This window comes from Pelodiscus sinensis, chromosome 4, assembly GCF_052426305.1.
Source record: "Pelodiscus sinensis isolate ZL-2025 chromosome 4, ASM5242630v1, whole genome shotgun sequence".
NCBI lineage: Eukaryota > Metazoa > Chordata > Testudines > Trionychidae > Pelodiscus > Pelodiscus sinensis.
In genome coordinates, this window is record NC_143055.1 from 6,666,301 (window position 1) to 6,687,744 (window position 21,444).

Genomic DNA, 21,444 nt, shown 5'->3' on the forward strand with positions numbered 1-21,444 from the left:
ACTAAGGCAGGCGGACCCGAGGCTAGTTAATAGCTGGCCTGAAGGAGCAGGCTAATCAGACACCAGCAGCCAATTAAAGCCAGGGGAACTGCTATAAAAGGTTTCCCTCAGGTAAGGCAGGGGCAAGGAGAAGAGGGACAGACTGAGGAGGAAGTGTGTTTGCGGGGAAGCTGAGAAGGAACGATTCAGTCAGATACCAGAGGAAAGGTATTAGGGGAGCATTTGGGGAAGTGGCCCAAGAAGAAGGCTGCTGTTTTAGGTCTAGAGGGAAAAACCCGAGCAGTTTCCACAGCCTAGGGTCCCTGGGCTAGAACCCAGAGCAGTCGGTGGACCCGGGTTCCTCCCCACACGACAGAGAGAACTAATTCAGGGAGGATGTGGTCCAGGAATTATGGAGGCATCTCCTCCTCCTCGTTCATTGACTTGACCAATGGTGAAAATGGCGCAATAAGCTGTACCCTGACCTCTAGAAAAACATAAGAGGCAGCGTAGAGGGTTGCAGCGAGCTCTGAGGCATATAACCACCACCTAAGGAGCGTAGGACCCTTGGGGCACCGCCAGAAATTTGCCACTATATATAATATATAAAAATCTCATGAAATGTGAAACACAGAAATCATGCCCATCTTGGTTTTTCTCTCTCTCCTATTCTTTGTTCACTGTTTTCCCTCAGTTTTGCAGTTAATTATTAATGGATTTTTTTTCTTAAAGCCTCCAAAAATGGTTTTTAAAAATTCCTTTGAGTAGAACTTACACAATATGGCAGCAGTGTTCCTTGTAAGCAGTATGCTTATGCAGGAGAGATTCAGCTGCCACCTAACCAATTAGAAGAACACTTACAGCTAAGTTTTTGTTTATAATGGTGGTGCACATTGACACATGCCTTGGTGCACAGAAAAATGTATTCCATGCATGAATGGAAAAAATATGTACATGGATGAACTAGATTAGCAGAGACATTGTATGGCTGTTTTCTTGAAGGGTTTCCTTCCCTGACCAAATCTAAAATAGCTGGTAAAAATGAATTCTGGGGACAGATTATCTGGAGTATCTTCCTCTATAGTGCGTTATTTCTCCTTTTGTTGCATAAGATAGTATTTTGGACTGAAACACCAATTGCATCATATTGTAAAACCCGAACATGATTTTCTTGAAAAAGAGTCATTAGATACTGCCATGTGGTGGTGTGTTGCATACCTTAATAATCTTTCCTTTTTTCAATTATAGGCAAAGTATACTTCTTTTCAGGTGGCATTCTGTTTTCCCATCCCCATCACGGAAGCATTACTGTGTCAAAGAATCATATGAATTCCATTAAGTTCTACGATGGGGTAAGTGCATAAGTTGTTTGCAGTTATTATCCTAGATAGTCTTTAATCCATTTTACAAAGGTATTTATGAAGGAACTAGCAAAACCATGTTTGAATCTGATGTCGTTTGCAAGACCGTGCAGAACATTATTGACCTTGAGCAGAAAGCTGTCTGGATGCTTTCTGAACAAATTCCTACTCTTTTTGTATTAGTTTTATGGTACTTTCATCATTGTTGAAATGTACGGAGGACAGGATTGTAGCACAGGAACGTCATTCTGGATCTTTGTAGTTGGGACTGCTAGCTTTACTTTATGCACTCCATTTATTAAGACTAGCGAGAAATTATTTAAAGTAACAACAGCAAATGAGAACAAAATTTATTTTACAGCTTTATACTTCTGACCAGCTTATTTCAACAAGATTTTTCGTTTCTGTCATAGCTCCAGTCACATAATTTATTTGTAGCTGAAGTGCTACAAATGTTTTTATACCAAACGTTTTTAATCTTGAGTCAGATGTTCTTAGTAGTGTACCGCTTATCATTTAAAAGGTCATGAGGCATGTCTTTATCTGCTGCTGGAGAGTATCATGTAACTGGCAATGTGAAAGGCGTGATTGGTTCACCTTTCCCGGGCTGTGAAGAGTGAGGAAGAAAGGCATGCTTCATTGTTACGTGTATTTCAGTAAAATACATGAGCCATTATTTTAGCAGACAGTGGCTCCTGCCTCTTTCTGACCGAATTGTTGGTCCATTACATGATGACTGGCCATGTTTAATATATGATGTTTCTGATGTGCTGCTGTGGGGTGACTTCTGGAAATTAAGAATTGGGTTAGTGTGGACAATGCCACTTCAAGTTAGGCAGATCTGTTTTAACTACAGTACTGTCTTGTTTTCATAACTTACCACTGAGAAGGGTAATGGAAGATGACTTTGGATGAGCACAAAGTTTCATATGTGCTCTATAGAGAAAAGCACCTGTTTCTTCAGTCTCAAGTTCTTTAAATAACTGTACAGGAAGCTCTAGAGAGCGTTGTGTAGATAGGATTTTGTGAAGTTTTTAAAAAAAAGTAAAATATAAGAAAGGTGTGTACTTTAAGTTGAAAAGCACTACAGTAAAGAGACCCTTACCTTAGCTGCCTTTTCTTTAATACCATCTTGACTGCCTTTTCTTTAATACCATCTTGACTGACTCTCTGTAGTTATATAAGCAATTTTAACACTGACCTTCCTTCTATTGTGCAATTCAAGATGCTCACTTTTATAGAAGTTGGGCTATTTATGGAGTCTGGCTATCGTTTTTGAACTATGGCCAAGTTTGAGTGCAAAGCAAAACCTTGAAGGAGAATTTTATTGTTTAACTGACTTGGCATGAAGCGAGGGTGGAGAGCTAAAAATATTAAAACGTGACAAGGATGAGGGGATTGTTAGTGCACTGTTTTTAAAAGGTGAAGTGTAACAATAATGTAGATGGAAAGAATAATCTTTTGTGCTTCCATGTGAGACACTATAGTAAACGAGCACATTACCCTCAAAGTAATGCACACCTCTTATAAAATTCTGAATATAGATTTTTTTTATTTGAATTTCTAATTTTAACTAATTCTTAAAAAAATTGTCAACTGAACAGTCACGGGACTGGAAGTAGGGATGTAAGCGACCAGTCGACTACTCGATAACCATATGCTTATTGAGTAGTGACTCGACTAGTCGCTTTCCCCATCCCTTGCTGCCTCTGTCAGAGAGGCAGCAAGGCAGCGGGGAGCAGGAGCTGATGCTGGGGGGAGCTAGCTTAAAAATCGGTTCCCCCCAGCACCATCTCAGGCGGGACAAAGGAAGTGGAGGCGTAGCGGGGGACCTGGCACAAGCTGGGAATCAGCTGAATCCCGGCTCACACCTGGTCCCAGATGCTGCACCTCTGCTTTTTTAAATGTATTAAGAGCTACCTGGCTCTTAATACTATTTAAAAAGCAGAGGCGCATTGCAGAGTTGGGGGGAACTGGGAGTGAGCTGGGACAGTTGATTCCCGGCTTTGCCTGGTTCCCCAGCTGCTCCTCTGCCTTTTATATGTATTAAGAGCTTGACGGCTCTTAATACATTTAAAAAGCAGAAGCGCAGAGTCTGGGACCAGGCGGCTCTTAATACATGTAAAGGCACAGCCGCAGTGAAATTCCATCAACTAGTCGATTCGCTTATTACCCACAATTTAACATCCCTAATTGGAAGTTGATTTGAAACGCCCACTCCTATGACATGTCACTTAATTTCCAGTGAGTGAACATGGTCTTGGCCACCTTCTTTTAAAATGTTGATGGTCTTCTCTGAAGATAGCCATCTGTTTTCCATTCTAGTTAGAGGAGGATTATTGCTATGACTTCAGACTAAAAGTATGGGAAGGTAGTAGTAAACTATAAACTGCAAAAAATGCATGGCAGAAAGGGTAATATAAAAGAAACATGACAGCACACATTAATGTTTGAGCTGTGGCTCTCATAATTGAAACTTCAGGTATGCACTAGAAACATTTCTCAAACTTCATTCACATTTCAAAAAGTGAACAAAAGCAATACATAAATACAGAAACATCATATTGCAGTGCAGGCTTTAGGTATCTCTTGAATCATCTGGCATTTACTTGTAAGATTATTTCTTAAATTTGAGTTCAGAATTGAAGTTCAAATATGGCTAATCTCTAATGGTACTACATCTAGAATTTTTGTCTAGCTTCATTTCATCAACATAAATAATGCATGTGTAGGACTGACCCCTCACCAATTGTGAGAATTCATTGCTTTAGTAGTTTTTGAAGGAACTGTGAAGGTAAACTTGAAGGCTTTTTGTCATTATTAACCTTTTGAATAGCACTTAGCGGGGCTATCAAGCTTTATTCTCTTTATTTCAGAAAAGACATCTTCCTGGTATACTGCTATATGTTTTGGAAGCTTCTGTAAACCTTGATTAAGTTTATCACATTTTAAAGCAAAGATAGTCACATGACACACAACTGGCTTCGGAAATTTGTCATGGTCAATAAACATGAAACTTCAATCTTCTCTGGTTAAAATAATTTGCCTCTTGATATGGTGTTCCAAACTGTTGCTGCTGACTTGTCACTCTCTTAAGCCATGTGTATGGTCCCATTTCCACAATTGGATTGTTCCACATTCACTGATGTGGTGGTGCTGCTATCGGTAGTGGTGCAGCTCAACAGAAGCAATGGACACCACAACTCAGTTGAGATGGGGACGTGACCCACAAATTCACTTCTAGGTCATACTTCATGGGTTGTGAAGCTCCGGTCTTACATAAGAGAGGTGGGGAGAATGGAGTACTTCTGAGCCTTGTTGCACTATACTATGTGAAATAATTGCATCTTGAAAGAAAAAAAGTAATGTGGTAGTTTTTGACATCCAGGAAGATTATGTAAAAATCATCACAAACTTTCTCTCTTGAGTAATCTGTGTTCAGCAGCTCAGGTAGAAATTCTTCTTGCTGACAGCTATGAAGACTTCCCCAGACTGAAGGAGTTCATATTTAAATATTGGACAGTCTAAAACTTGTTTCCTTCTCAGTTATCATTAGTAGGATACTGCAAAATAAAACTGGGATTTTTTTTTTTTTTTTTTTTTGTCTACTAGCTGTCAGAGGCGAGACCTACAGTACTAGACTTCCATCTCTAGGCTGAACACCAGCAATTCTCCTGGGATGCAGTGTTTTTGATGATGAATACACAGACACAAAACTTCATTAGGCTGTACCTATTTTATTGTGTTGAGCAAGGTGGCTGGGTGCCACATTATTTGAAAAGGACCATCACTAATATCCTGCATGACGAGTGAATTAACCTTACTTTCTACTTCTGTAAAGTAGAGCTAAAATTATCTTCATTGCAGGATTCTGAGGCCTAATGAATGTTTGTAGAAGCATTTTGAGATTTGTTGGATGCAAATACAACATAAATCTTATTAAAACAAAATGAGATGGAAAATTGACAAGAATCCTGTTTTAATGAGCCCTAGGGAACAGGAATCTCATTAGCTACAATTTCCTGTTCGCATACCGGAATAGAATTTTGGCAGTAGTGATGCTAGACTTTATTTATTTGAACTTCAGGTCTGTAGGGGGCTTTATGAGATAAACATGGCTCTTGGAATACACTTAGATGCTGCATGTCTGCTGGCAAACCTTGTAGCCTTGTAGTACTTCACTGCTGGCATAGTTCCTCTCATAGTAATAATTGTGAAATCTGTTGTGTAAGGGAAGCTTGCCTGACTTAGCACCATGGTAGTCATTTAACCTTCAGTAGTACACATTTTGCCATTGATACTATCAAAGGAGCTGTGCCGGCAGAGAACTATGGGGAACCACTAGTGAAGGGCAAAACAGGAAAAGGATGATGGTGGGTTGCCTGAACCTCAAAGCCACAGCTGAATGCTTCAAAATGGAGATTTAACTCTTAGACAGTGCTTACGCCTCACCTGTGATTGAGCCTCTAAAAGTCCAACTGCTGATTATGGTGGGTCTTTCTGCTATGTATCTATACTGAAACTCTTTTGGCATAGCTTTTGCAGACTTGAAAGGACGCACAGTAAATGCGACTATAAAATACTATAGCTTGGCAAGGCAATACTGGGTATGCTTAAAAATGATGCAATTTTTCAGTTTGAATGATCAATGATTTATTGTAAAACTTCCTTTTATTTCCTTTCCAGGACTCTACTACTGTTGTGGCTGCTCTTTTTATAGATTTCAAAAGTTCTTTGCTTCCTCATCTGCCAGTTCAGTTCCATACCCCAAGCAACTGCCTGATGATTGGACTTTTCCCAAAATCAAGGATCTATAAAGCTTTCTATTCCCAGGTAAAGTAATTAAACACCATCCTGCTCTAAGTGTAGCACATAATGTTCTATGTGATGAAGAGTAAAGGAAGATGTTTTAGGAAGCTAGGCAGTCAGATGGCTACAGCCAAGCTTCTAATGTGGGATGAGCCACTGAGATTCACCCTGGGATCTTAGAAGGCCCAGTTGACTTTCTTATTCATCAGTCAGTATAGACATTAAGTAAAATCAGCGCCTCACTAAAAGAAAATCAGATTCTGGATTTAAGATAAGCTCTCAAAGCTCAACTTCTCATAGTCTCAATATGAAAAGTTAGAAGGCAGCAGTTTTCTGAAGGTAAGCATCTACTGTAATTATCTCATTCTATTGAAGACGGTGACCTAGAGCAACTTGTCCACCCTTCCCCCTCATCTCAAGCTTCTGGAATTTAATTTGTAGGTATGAGAGCTGAAGAGACTCCTGAAGTCATCTAGTCCAGGTTTCCAGGGCGTGGGCCATGGGGTGTTTATTGAGCTCAGGGGTGGGCAAGATACAGCCTGGGGCTTGGATCTGGCCCCCCAACCCATTCAGTCTGGCCCAGGGCCCACCCAACTGGACCTAGGGGTAGGGAGCAGCTCCAGGGCTCGGAGTAGCTGGCTGCTCCATCTGTGTCTCTGCACTGCAAGTTGGAGGAAGCTTTGTGCACTGTGAACCTCATCCTTAACCCAAACTCCCTCTCAGACCCAACACCCTCTCTTGTACCCCTATCCCCTACTCCCAGCTCCTTTCTGCAACCTCCATCCCAGACCCTGCATCTCCTCCATAGAAAAGTGCAGCCCTTAGCCACTGAGCAAAATTTGAGTAGCCCCCCACAAAAAATTATTGCCCACCCCTGATCTTAGCTGCAAATCACCAGTGCCTTTGCTCCCAACAGTATATGAGATGTGATTTTTTTAAGAGCCTGTGATTCCTCAAAATGTGGGTGTGAGAAAATCTTCACTTTTGTAAATGTTACTAATGTTAACATCATAATTACTGTTGCTACTAGTGTATTACTCCATAGTCTCTCTTAGTGTATTCTCATCTAGGCAATGAATTTGAGTTGTAAAATATAAAAGCTGTAATAGCCTCATTTCATGTGTGGCACTTGGTGTATATTTGGCTATGTTAATTATACCTAGCTTTTGCACTGTCTAAATCAGTCAGGATGTCAAATCTGTCTACTGAATTAGAGATCGTTTTAAGGGCGCACACAAGATATTTTTATGAATATTTGAGACCAGTGGACTGTTGTCTTTGTAGATGTAATATTTGGCTTTTTGACAGTGTTCTGTCTTCCTAATGTCCCCTCTCACTGCCTCCTGTCTCTTACACTGGAACACTGTTTAATTTCTGATAGTCCCAATCCCTGGCAAGCCAGAAATTAAGTCCTCTTGTTGTAGATTAGAACTTTACCTAATTATTAGACAAATCATAGCCAGCTTTATTCTTAAAGTAATCATGAGCAAATAGTGAAACAGAGAAATCACAAGTCCTGGGAGAAGTTTTGAAGATCATTTTAAATCTGATCATAAGAATTTTTAGAAAAGTGTAACTTCCTAGATAATCCTGGTTGGGCGAAATGTACATGTTTGAATGGCTTGTCCTTATCATGCTCTGATAGCATCCTCTGGAAGTATATTGTACCCAGTGAGTTCTTCCACTGTTATCATTTACATTAAGAGGACCTGATGCTTGAAATTGGAGTGTTTTGTTGCATATTTCTAGTTATACACCTTGGGATCATGATCCTAGAAGATATTAGTAAATCAGATAAAGGTATCTCACTTGATTAGATTGAGTACTGTCAAGTACCCTTTAATTGATAGCGTCACTCACAGAGTAGATAGTACTGGCAAGTGTGGATTAGGCTGCATTTCATAAGGGACATTGTATAATCTTTACGTATGGAGGTGCTGAGTCTGGCAGAACAGTCTGAATATATTAAGTAGGCCATTCAAATTCTCCAGGAGGACATTCATCTTGATGGATCATAATAGATGGGAAGATGTGTGGTGATCAATGTATTCTTGTCATATCTTCTTCCTTCTTCTAGTGCGGCCATGCCTTTTCATGATAAAATCCTCCCATCTCTTTGGAGCTCAGCCAAGTGGTGGTTTCAGTTCCGTTGATTGTCAGTGGATCTCGCTGTAAGCCCAGCCTGTTGCATTTCACTGTACCTGCTTTCAGCAACTTCTTGAATTTCATTCTTGCTGTTGGTTTACTTCATTGCGAACTCGGTCACGAGTAGAATATGAACACTACCAAAACAGTGAATATAGTTTATATATAGAATATAGTGAATATTTTGACTGTAGGTGTTGCCTTTACTTACGAAGAGGAAGGAAAGATCTTAAAATCATCAACAACATCTATTCTTGATTGCTCTGAATCAGAGTTGTGGGCTTGTAGTGCCCTTCATAGGAATATGGCTTCGATGAATAGGATTTAAGCCATTGTCTCAAAGTTAAATCAGCTCCTCGCTAAAAATAAAATAAGGACAACGTCACAAAACACTTCACTTTGAAGGCAGTTGTATATAAATTGAATTGATTTTTTACATTCGCCTTGGGATTGAAGAAACTTGTGCAAAGTGTTGAAAAAAATTGAAGTCTCTTGTGTCCTCTCATCATCTGCTGTGACTTAAAGATGAAAGTTGTTATTCCTTTTTGCACTCTTGTCCGTTTGAACCAAACCTGCCCGAAGTGTTGGGTACTATATTTTTGATGTTATGGGACATGGAGGAAATGTGGAGTTTCCTCCTCCTGTTTCAGGAGGTTAATCTGCTTCTTCTGTCGTAGCATATGTGTCAGCCAACGGTCAGGGCTCCCTATATCGGTACCTTAAGACCGGCTGAAGTTCTTTTAAATTGTGCTTGGTTCTATTACAGCAACTGAAGGCGTCAGGTTAAAACTTAAACAGTTACAGGTTTATTAAAGAAGCTTATAAATCATATGGTTGCAATGGCTATTGTTCTATTTCTTAACTACTAGCAAAATATAGATCTTAAAATGGTTACAAAGAAGATAAAGATAGAAAAATAGAAATAATGGTACCAAGTAACAGCTTACTCTTTCTATGTGTACACTTAAGACAGAGGACCACATCCAGGTACAATTTTTACCCCCTTCTGTGCCTCTCGACTCCAGCATGTCAGGCCAGGGCCGGTCCCTCAATTCCTAGGAAAGACAAAAATATGAGGTGGGCGTCCCCATAGAACCTCGGGAGGTCAAACACCTAACCCGACCAGCAGGTAGAGAGGGTAGAATGACACTCCAAGTGAGTGTGTGCTGGACCTATCTTTTATACTCATGGGGTCACGTATTTCTCTTTCTTATCTGTAATGCCAATTGATGCTGGTCTGTCTGCTGTGAGACCAGTTCTTACAAGGGAGTTGTGAACTTAATTTACACTTGTAAGAGAGAATTGAGATGATTAAATTGGAAGTACGGGACATTGTTTTCTCAGTGGGAAATTCCTCTCCCAGGGACTGTGTGTGTTCGAATCAACATAGGTGCCAGCCTGACACTTCTTGCAGCCTTGAGCTTAGCTTATTTCCTTAATCGTTACTCAGAGTCAGAAACTTGCATATCCTGGTCAAAGCAGATCAAAGCTTAATGGCTATGCTGATCTTCTTATTGTTCCTTCTCTGCTCTGTATACAGACATCTCAGAGGGCAAGCAAGATTGTTTGAGATGGGGGGGGGCTGCCTGGCTACAATATGTTTGGAGGATTTGCATTGATCCAAAACAAGCTAAGAGTTCTGCAACTGTTTGAGTATCCCCTTTCATAGAATCATAGAATACTAGGACTGGAAGGGACCAGATACTGTCTAGACCATCCCTGATAGACATTTATCTAACCTGCTCTTAAATATCTTCACAGATGGGGATTCCACAACCTCCTTGGGCAATTTATTTCAGTGTTTAACTACCGTGACAATTAGGAACTTTTTCCTAATGTCCAACCTAAACCTCCCTTGCTGCAGTTTAAGCCCATTGCTTCTTGTTCTATCTCCAGAGGCCAAGATGAACAAGTTTTCTCCCTCCTCCTTATGACACCCTTTTAGATACCTGAAAACGGCTATCATGTCCCCCCCCCCCCCCACTCTTCTCTTTTCTAAACTAAATAAACCCAATTCTTTCAGCCTTCCTTCATAGCTCATCTTCTCTAGACCTTTAATCATTCTTGTTGCTCTTCTCTGGACCCTCTCCAATTTCTCCACATCTTTCTTGAAATGTGGTGCCCGGAACTGGACACAATACTCCAACTGAGGCCTAACTAGCGCAGAGTAGAACTGAAGAATGACTTCTCTTGTCTTGCTCGCAATACACCTGTTAATGCAGCCCAGAATCATGTTTGGTTTTTTTTTTTTTTTTTTGCAACAGCATCACACCGCTGACTCATATTGAGCTTGTGGTCCACTATAGCCCCTAGATGCCTTTCAGCTGTACTCCTTCCTAGACAGTCGCTTCCCATTCTGTATGTGTGAAACTGATTGTTCTTTCCTAAGTGGAGCACTTTACATTTGTCTTCATTAAACTTCATCCTGTTTACCTCAGACCATTTCTCCAATTTGTCCAGAACATTTTGGATTATGACCCTATCCTCCAGAGCAGTCGCAACCCCTCCCAGCTTGGTATCATCTGCTTTTGCTCATTGCAATTCAGTGGTATTCAGGCAATAGGCCATTGAGTCCTTTGTCTTTATCAGTGCAAAAGCCATTAAAGTGAGCTCTTCTGGCTTCTCATCGTCCATTTTAGTTTCCTTGTCCCTTCTAGTTAAAGGAAGCAGGAGAAACCTATATTCTCCAAGAGGTACTTGATAGAATGGTATGGATGCCTTACAGCTGCACATATCGCGCAGTGCTGTAGATTCATAGGGTTCCCTTCTTTTGTGTTAAGAACTGAGTTCTTAGAATACTTGGGCACTTGTATTCTTAAGGAAGGTGCAAGATTTCTGCATTCGTGAAGGAATCATGTACATATCCAATTGCAGTCTTGCTACAAGAAGTTGGATTGTAAATATGTGGCACTTGTTAGTGGTGAAAGTAGAATTATGGCATGACTTGCATGATTACATTATGTTGCAAGTGAGAATGGTGCTGCAGTAGATAAGAGTTGAAAAGGAGTTTGCAGCTGATACTTCATTATGCCTTTTCATCTTAAGAACGGCCATACTGGGTCAGACCAAATGTCCATCTAGCCCAGTAACCTGTCTGCCAACAGTGGCCAATACCCCAGAGGGAGGGGACTCAACAGGTAATCCTCACGTGATCCCTCCCCTATTACCCACCTCCAGAGAAACACAGGCTAGGAACACCATTCCTCCCCATCATGGCTAATAGCCATAGATGGACCTAACCACCATGAATGTATCTAGCTCTTTTTTGAACCCTGTATAAGTCCTGTCTTCACAACATCCTTTGGCAAGGAGTTCCACAGGTTGACTCTGCTCTGTGTGAAGAAAAATTTCCTTTTGTTTGTTTTAAATCTGCTGCCTGTTAATTTCATTTGTTGATCCCTCGTTCTTACATTATGGGAGCAAGTAAATAACTTTACCTTATTCACTTTTTCCACACCAGTCATGACTTTATCGACCTCTATCATATCTCCCCCTCTCCCTCCGCCCCCCCTGCAACTGGCTTAAAAACTTGAAATTGGGGGTTGCAGGTCATATTCATTCCTCTTAGTAATTTGAATAATTGAAGATGTAACACTCAGAATTTCTGTTTCAGATGCACTTTTTTGGTTTGTCCATTTTATATTTCACATCCACAAGCAATGTCGCAGCCCAGTTTGCTGTTGAGTACGCACTTGATCCTTTCTTTTTGTCTTGTCTCAGCCCCACAGTAGTAGTCAGTGCTTTTTGTGGGGGGGGGAGGAGGGGAGAGAAAGGAGGTCCTGGTACTCCAGGGGAAAAGTTGAGCCAAAAAAAAAGGGGGGTGGGGTGGGGCCAGCATTACCCTTTTAAAAGACGCGGCCCAGCTAACTGTCAGACATTTGCGTACAGAGGTGCCGGTAGGCTCCATTTTCTCCAGGTAAGCTCTGACTGAAGTTGCCAGTACTGCATCTGGAGGGGCCAGTACTGCGTACCAGGCAGTACCGTCACAAAAAAGTACTGGTAGTAGTAATGGGATACTTCTTGGAAATATCAACTCTGCATCAAGAAGCTACCTGAAATCTATATTTGTCGAACATGTATGGTTGTGACTTCCTTTCCACTCAGCTTTTCCAGGCATGGAATGGATGGTGGTGGTTGCTGCTCTAGGAGGCTTTCCTGTTTGAAACAAAAAAAGCCTTGTGAGTTGGTGTTGTGAATAAAAGACTTAATTTGCTCTACAAAATAAAAAATACCTTTAAAACTCTGTACACTAACATTTCAGATGTGTGAAATCTAAACGAGTCCAGTGTTGTGAGGCTTGCTTTTTTGTTTTGTTTCAGGTTTTCTCTTCATGGCAACAGACAAACTCAGGAATATCTTTAAAGGTGCTCCAGGCAGATTTCCTGTCTGCAGAACAAAATAGATTGTAAGTTGATGTTGCTCATCTTCATGCATTTACATGTCATTACAGATCGAAAGCAGTCGTTCACAACCTTTTTGAGTGTATGGACCTCTTTTCAATCTATTAAAAATTTTACATAGCCCGTTCCCTGAGGGAGGCAAAGAGAAGAAAAGGATCAGACCACTGTTGTGGGCCTGATCCTTATTTTTAAACTTCCCACTGACCCCTGCAATACTGTTGCGGACCACAGGTTGGAAACCACTGATTTAGAGTAATGTTTTCTGTTTAACACACAGCCAAGATCTTGTGACCTCTCAAACACTGTAGAAAGTTTTACAGCCGATTCACTTGAAAAATCAGAATGATGAAATTGTTCTTATAACTTCCACCATTTTATCAGAATTTATCAGCTTTGTGGATTAAAAGCGAAGGAAGTTGGTCATGTTCGTTTTGAGCTAAACAAATGGGTGTGCTTATTTCAGACACTCCAACATACAGAAGCTGTGTAATGCCTTGTCCTATCCTGCAGAAAGATGGAGCCACCTAAAAATATCTGCTAGCCTCCCTGAATTAGAGAGGTGAGGAGTTGGTGGTGGTTTTTTTTGTAACTTCAAAAGATTACGTACTTCCAAGATGGTGCCCCATTTTAAGATCTATTGCTTCTCTAACTTCGTACTAAATTCTTATAGTGGGATGCAAATACTAATACAAAGTTGGAATATTTTCCTTCACTGGGAGGTCTCTATTAAAGTTTACATCCAGTAACATGTTTTACTGTAGTCAAGTTACAGCTGTTCAGGGGGGAGCGGGAATGGCCGCAGGAGAAATCCACATGTTGCTTAAAAGATAATGCAACTTAACTTTTCAAAGGTTTCTGCAACACTTTGCGGTCAGCAGCATGAGTCGTGAGCCAGTAATGAGAGCACACCTTCCTGTTTTGTTACAACAGTCGGAAAGCATTCCTGTTAGTAAACCAGAAAACGATAAGGTAAGAGAGTGCAAAAACAAGCAAACAAAAAACACTATCCTCAAAACGACTTTTAAAAAATGGATAGGAAGAAAGTTTATAAAATGCTTACACCTTCACTCTTCTTCTATGCAAAATTAAATACTTGTTTATGCTCTGCAAATCTATTTTGCCCTGCATTTAGTGAACTCCAGTCATCTGAAGAAGTGGGCTGTGCCCACAAAAGCTCATGATACACGTCTACATGTTTTGTTAGTCTATAAAGTGCTATCAGACGATTTTTTTTCCTGTACAGATTAACTAGGTCGGCTACCCCAGAAACTGCATTTATTCAGTTAGCTTTGCAGCTCTTTAAAGTTTGGTTGTAGTCACATTAGTTAAACTGTAAAAATATTGAAAAGACGTCTGTGATGTTTCTCAATAACTACATAAATAAAGTTAAATTTATAGCTGTTATGCTCCTTTCTCTCTGTCTTCCCACTTTTTCTTGCTCTCTCTGGTATTGTTTTGTATTGAGAGCTTTCTAGGAGCAGAGACATTGTTACATTGGTTTGTGAGGTCTCTAGCATACTTCTGAGCACTCCCAAGAAAAATAATTACAGTAATAGTACTAAATATAACTTTTCCTTTTCTTTTAGGTGGTTATCACTATTATAACAGGGCTTCCAGGCTGTCACGCCAGTGATCTGTGCACTTTTCTGGTCACCTTTAACAAGGAGTATGGAAGGTTAGTTGTGTTGTTTTGGTTCTACTTTGTGCAGCAGTCATGCAAAACCGTTTTGCAGTCAGCAGCATAAGTCATGAGCCAGTAATGAGAGCACATCTTAATGAGAGCACATCTTCCTATATTTGCATATAGACTGTCTCTATGCAACAGAGTAAACGGACACTAATCAGCCATTGAGAATGGTAAACTACATAAAACAGTGGGAGAACATTTTAACCTCCCTGGACACATGGTTACAGACTTGAAAGTTGCCATCCTCAAACTTAAAAAACAGTGGCAACATGAAACTGCTGAGCTGGAATTCATATGCAAATTTGACACCATCAGAATGGGTCTGAATAGGGACTGGGAATAGCTCTTGTTACAGTAAGTAGTTTTCCATCTTAGATATTCTGATCGTATCCACATCCACCATGATGGAATTAGCTCTGATGTAACATCTCTGTATCCCTACTATGTTTCTTCTTCTCTTACTTCATACGTCTGATGAAGTGAGCGGCAACTCACGAAAGCTTATGCCATAAAAACTAGCAATTTTATTAAGATGCCACCAGACTCCTTGTTGTTTTTGCTGAAACAGACTACACTTAAACCTTCACTTCTCCTGCAATTTGCATCAACTATTCAGTTGATAAGGGTGCCTCCGCCCCATGGCTGTTGCTACACTTTAAAGGTGAAAGTGCTGTGGGGAGCATGGGGCCAGTAGGGGACTCAAGCAGTTCCCAAAGCCCATGCAGCGTTTCAAAGCGCTGGATCTGTTGCTACACTTCAAAGGCGGAGGCGCCCTTATCGACTAGTTGAATAGTCAATGCAAATTACATCGGCTATTCGATTAGCCAGTTAATCTAAATTTAACATTCCTAGGTGTGAGGACTTGTGCAGTAAACATCGTGAGGCACTTGGATTTCCTAGTGATGGCAGGTGGGAACAGGAGAATATCACATAAGTATCTTAGGTAGGGAGATGATATTCTGCCTTTAAGAATGGGAATAGCACAAATATCAAAAAGTTAATTCAGATGGCCATTGTCACTGCTGTATGTCCATTTGTTTATTCTCTGAGACAGTTCAATGCATCTGTAGGATTAGCAGGATCTCCAGAAGGGTCAGATGAAACATTAGAAGTTGGGCTAAAGTGACAGGTTACCGTGTGATTTTCTCCATAAGCGCTTTACAAGATCAAACAGACCAATCCTTTTTTCTTACCCCAAAAAGCTTATGCTCCAAATATCTGGAATGTAATCTCTGTAGTAAGGCAGTTCTAATTCATATTATAAAAACCTGGCTGAATGGGAACTTAGCATTTGTAAATATTTAAGTAATTCTCTGTTCTGGGCTAAATGTAAATCGAATGGTGGCAGTTTTGTGTGTGGCTTGTTCCAAACCTTTTTATTTAAAATTTGCAAACTGAGGGTTTGTGTGTGTTTTATTATAAACATATAAAATTCATTTGAAATGATTGGTGCATAAAACCATATTTCATTTCTTAAGTGCCAAAATTGGCAAAAAGATCATCTTATCAATAGAACTGAAATGTATCCTGTCCAAGGTAGCTCATGCACTGTCTCTTGATCAGGGATCCTCATTTGCTGTGCTTAAAAAAAAAAAAAATCTTGAATAAACCACAAAAATCTGTTTGTGATTAAAATGCAACACTGAACTTTAGTTTCCCTAGCTACTTTATAATATGGTAAAATATAGGTATCAGTTGAACACAAGATTTTATTGATATATGTATAATTTTAAGCCATTAATCATTATAACAACATTTATAGAAATGTTTTGCATTTCGTATTCATATCAAATGCTTTTATCTCTGTATTGCATATTTTCAGAAAATGTATAGTTTTTTTTTTTTTTTTTTTAAATGCACAAAAAATGAAGTGCCCACTATCAGTCTTGGGTGGTTGGACTCTTGCTGTCAATTGAAAACTTATTTAAAAAAACTGTTCAGTCTGCTCAAGGTACTACTTAGATTTATGTGTACTTACTCAAATGATGCCCAACACATTTATGCAGGAAGTGACACTGGTACTTTCTGTGAGATTTAGTTAGAAATTAATGCGTGTATTGATTTTTAACAAAATGTAAAAACTGATGGTTCTCTGTAAAAGTGCAAATGCTGCATTTTTTCATGGCAGACAGATTTCTAGGATCCCTGAGCTCATGATTGTTCAGCTTTATTACCAACACACAAATCAAAATTACTCTGGCACATTGCTTTGAAGAAGCTATTTGACCTTGTTCCATGTCAAAGAAGCCATTAGCAGCAATTTAAAAACAGTAGGCTGATGCTTAAAAGACATCATCCTAAGCGAGTTCCTCCTTTGTTTCTGTATGGGACCAGAAATGGGGAATGTCTTTGTACTGGTGAGAAATGTATTTTGGATGGTCAAAGGTCAAAAATGAAAAGAACAATTAATAAGATATAAAGAGAAAACAGAACTGAATTGCTATCTCACTCACTTAATTGGATTATTTCAGGTGGGTTGTTTATCGGCAAACTATGGATAGCCCTGAATGCTTCAGTGCAGCTCACTTCCAGCGTTACCTTTCAAGTGTTCTTGAGTCCCAACAGAACCGCAGTGCTCGTCAGTCCACTTACACCAGAAAGAAAATGAGGCTGTTGGTGGTCTTGCAAGGGTAAGTCTTTCAAATGTTAGACAAACAGTTTGTACAATAGAGTTCTCTCAACTATTCTCATTTATAAATATTTCATGGTTCCCCATCATTATTTAGTAGTGTCAAACTCAACAAGATTGATCTTCAAGAAGGTATGCCGTTCTCAGTTCTGCTCTCATATCTCCTACGGTAAACTGTTTTGTAATTTATTGTAATCTTTGCCTATCTTCATTGGAAGAAGGTTTCGGTGAGTGTTAGTTCATGTGCTGAAAACAGTCAAGCTTAGCTCTGGTTTTACCCCCTCCATTGATATGTTCAAGTGTCAGTGGTCCTCAGGAGAGAATAGTTTACGTATGGCTCTCTGTGTGCATCTACACTGCACCATAACTTGAAATAAGTTACACAATTTGAGCCGCGCAAATTGCGTATCTTATTTCGATGCTATTTTGCAATAGCTTATTTAGTTATTTTGGTGCTGTCTACATAGCACCGGACATCGGAATAGCGAGCCTGAAATAATGGGCTTGCTATGAAGACTCAGGATAGCTATTTTGAGATACTCCGGTATCCTGAAATAGTGTTGCAGTATAGACGTAGCCTCAGAAATCATCCTGAGTACAGATGATAGTATAGTTCTAGTACAGCACCACACTTTTAGTGCGGCATGATAGTGGGGCACTCATCCTCCAGAAACTGATGAGACCACGTTATAGTGATATCCAACACCTTCCCCTTCATGTGTGGTGGCCAACTAAAGATACTGATCTAAATTTTGAAATCCTTTTTTTGTTTGTTTGTTTCTTTGGTGGTTTTTTTGGAAGACCTGAGGTAAATAGTGTGATGTACTTTAAGAGCTGCGGGTAGAATTTACTTCAACCACTAAAGCATTGTTTAATTTCTGGAGACACAACTGTCTGTTGTGCTCCATGAATGCATGCAAGTGCCACAAAATACTTCTCTGTGTTTCCCAGTAGATATAATTTATTGTAGAGAAGAAAACAATACAGTTCAGCAAAAATGTACAACAGCTTGCTACACTATGCAGAAAAGCTTGTTAGCTGAGCTCACATCCTACTTTTCACTATTTTATATTTGAAGGTTGAGATACTGGACTTGTTTTGAAAAATACCAATAGGGTGGAGTACCATCCCATTTCTCTCCAAGGGAAAACCTATTGTGTTGAAAATTACTGAAATATCCTTACAGGTTTTTGCTACACTTGAATGTGGAGTATCTTGAAAATATTATTTCAGGAAGTAAGAATTGATGTAATTAATTCTTTGAATACCACAATTAGGCCTTTCTTTGGAAAAGCATTGTATAGCTATTCTGAACAAGCAGTGCAGAAGGATTTTTAATAATTTCAGGGTTTTCAGATGTAAAGGAGCCATTGATTCTTTTTTCTCAATGTAAACATGAAGCCTAAATTTGTTATGGAGATTTTAAAAACAAAAATATTAACTGCAAGAACTGTAAATTCTCTCCTTTGTACATGTAGAAGCTGATATTACTGCATATACTTTGTTACTTGTTATACAGCCAGTCCCCGATGTACAAACGCATCGACGTACGACCAGCTGCACTTACAACCAGCCTCGCATTACGCACAGCCCCGACTTACGTATGGCGATCCGCGCTTACGAATAGTGTGGTCCCATTGAAATGAATGGGGTCCGATTTACGAACACATCGAGTTACGACCAAGTGCTTGGAATTTAACTCGTTCCTAAGTCGGGGGAACGGCTGTAGTATCTTAATATACCAAAAGAAGCTAAGGGCTTGTCTACACAAACATTTTGTTCTCTGCAAGCAGATGTGTGAATCAACCCTATAGTATCTGCTACATAGTAATTGTCCACGTGCACCATGCTGAAGCACACCGACTGTGCTTTGATCTATCCTGCTTTGAAACACAAGTAGATTAAAGTATGCTAATGAGCACACCAACGGGGTCTATAGTGGAACAGATTCACACGGTAGCTTGCAGCAAACTGAATGTTCATGTAGGGCAAGGTCTGAGTTGAATTTCCGATGAGAACCATAGTTTAGGATTTCATGTCTCTTGCATTTAAAAAAAAATCTCAACCTCAAAGTTAATTTTGTATAGATCAAGCAGAAGGTCTATGCATGTTTGCTTTTTATGTCATGAATCCTTATTCAGGTAAGTTCACATTTGAACATGCAACAGGTTTTTTTGTTGAATGTTCTGATATTCTTTCTGATTGAGAGGATTGTGCCCATCAGAGCACGTGAACTCTGGTTTAAGACTGGCAGAGAGGACCAAACCACATTCAGTTAAAAGTACGGGGGGATTTTAAGTAGGTCTTAATTAAACTCTGTTTCAGGTAAACATGCTTACTTATGAAGGAGGAAGCTATTAGGTCTTTAATGGACATGAGTGGATAGGATGTCTGTCTTTTTTTAAAATATATGCATATATATTCTATATCTAGTAAAATAAAACCTAAAAGATGACTGCTTCAGCAGCACATACTAGCACCATGGTGGGAGTTGGTCTGTCTTGAATGAGAAGGAAGGGCTGCTGTTTGCACTGTCATTAGCACCGCACTTGGCAGTGTACTCAGGTATTTGCTCCCAGCGTAACACAGCCTTGACCTCCTTCTGTGTGCCAGGAGTGAAAGTTTCAGCTAGCGAAACACACAGATGGTCCTCTCTAACAAATGTTCTCACCCTTTAAAGATATGTGCACTTGATTTTGATTTAATATCTATTAGCATTTACATCAGATAACTTAAAAGTAAGATTACATTGAAACAATTTTTTCCATCTTGGTTTAGAAATAAATACTCATTTCTGTCAGGCAGTACAGTACTGTAGTGGGTACTAGTTAAAGAGTCTAGGTCATAACATTTTGGCTTTTGAAGTGTACAGTATTCGAAAAGGATATTATTAGCTAAACTCATATACAATGGTCAACTCTCTTTACTATTTTGTTTTGTCTAGTTTCCATTATTGGGAATATTAGAATAATGTTAATTGTAAAGACATTCACGCCGCTTGTTTTGTCGTTTAAAAAAAAAACTATTTTTTTCTTAATATATTTCCATAGATAGCCCTGGTAGCTTGGTTCCAGAGTCTTAACTATTGCTAATATATTTAAAACTGTTTTGGCTAGTCAGTTTTCTTTTCATACCAGACAGTAAAAATAGAGTAGTTAAATGAATGTTGATAGTTCAGTAAAATCTTTGATTTTAGGTTTAAGTTTCTAAAACCTCACATCTCAGCAAAAGTCTGAAGCTGAATCTATGCTGGAGAATTCTTCTAGCTCCCTCCACAACCTTTCTTAATTTTTCCACATTTTGTGGGGAGCTGAACTCTCTAGGTGTTGATTGTTACAGAAAAGCCCAGTTATTAATATAATTTCAGGACTTTTTTAATGCCAGTGCAAAAAGGATAAGATAATCCTTTGCCTCAAAGTAAATATGAGATGTGGAACAGAGCTGATTTTAAGTCGTGGCTATCAAGTAAATACAATTCAGTCAATTTCATATTAATGTTCTCATCCACTAGTATTATGTGACAGAGTTTTGAGTTACAAACACAGGAGAAGAATACTTCAATTCAAGCAGAATGTTTAAACTAGAATTCTTCTTAAAGCAACACCAAGTTTGATTGAAGTCCAAATTATAAGGTCTTGTAAAGAAAGGAAGTATAAAACCCAAGGCCAACAGAAATGTTTCTATAGCATTTTCTTTAGGTCTTCAGTTAACCTGCATGTGCTACATCACTTGCAGAACCATAATGTGAATTTCTTCCTACCTTATTTCTGTGCCTCTTGAAAGCATACTTATTCAGTGTTGAGTTTATAATAGCGCAAGGTTTAGCTGTCAGTAATTTCTGTTGTCACTTCTGTTTTCTTTGTGTAAGTAAATGTCTGAATTCTTAAATCTCTTGCATGCTGAATCGTGGAACAAGCATTTTTCTTAGAACACTAGTAATTTCTTTTTATTAGTTGTTGACATGGTTCTTGTATTTCTGTCACTTCACACATCTTCACTTTGTTCTCTTGGTAGATATACAGATGTTATTGATGTTGTACAGGCACTGCAAACTCACCCTGACCCTGCTGTGAAGTCCTCTTTCATCATTGGAACAATTTCTACTTGCGTAGAACCTCTTAGCTGCTATATGGAACATAGGTACACTTGAAAATCTGAATTGTTTTGTGTATTCGTGTGTGTGTGTATATGTAGTTTGTGGTTTCCTTTGTCATCTTGTGGGAATTATGCAACCATGTGTGAGCTGGGTTATCATGTTGGAGCTTCACTAAATGGTCTCATCTTTGATTTTATATCTTTTTAACAGAGCTTTTAAATGCAGTTTGACTTATACATTTAATGTGGGATTGTTATCCACTGGAAACTAAGTTTTGCTTTCAAAAAGTTTAACTTAGAAAAAGAAATTAATGTTCACATCTGTAGATTATGTAGGAA

At 39.3% G+C, this 21,444-nt stretch overlaps 1 protein-coding gene across 2 annotated transcripts in view; it reads left to right on the forward strand.

Annotated features, from left to right (window-relative positions):
* The window catches only part of DNAAF9 (dynein axonemal assembly factor 9), a 109,425-nt gene that overhangs the window by 61,592 nt on the left and 26,389 nt on the right, over positions 1–21,444 (forward strand). For both annotated transcript variants that reach the window (XM_075931016.2, XM_075931017.2), the window contains exons 21-28: positions 1,228–1,331; positions 6,027–6,173; positions 12,614–12,699; positions 13,158–13,253; positions 13,546–13,663; positions 14,281–14,369; positions 16,853–17,011; positions 21,025–21,150. In XM_075931016.2, coding sequence (XP_075787131.2) covers positions 1,228–1,331; positions 6,027–6,173; positions 12,614–12,699; positions 13,158–13,253; positions 13,546–13,663; positions 14,281–14,369; positions 16,853–17,011; positions 21,025–21,150 — 925 coding nt within the window. The remainder of the gene's footprint in view (positions 1–1,227; positions 1,332–6,026; positions 6,174–12,613; positions 12,700–13,157; positions 13,254–13,545; positions 13,664–14,280; positions 14,370–16,852; positions 17,012–21,024; positions 21,151–21,444) is intronic.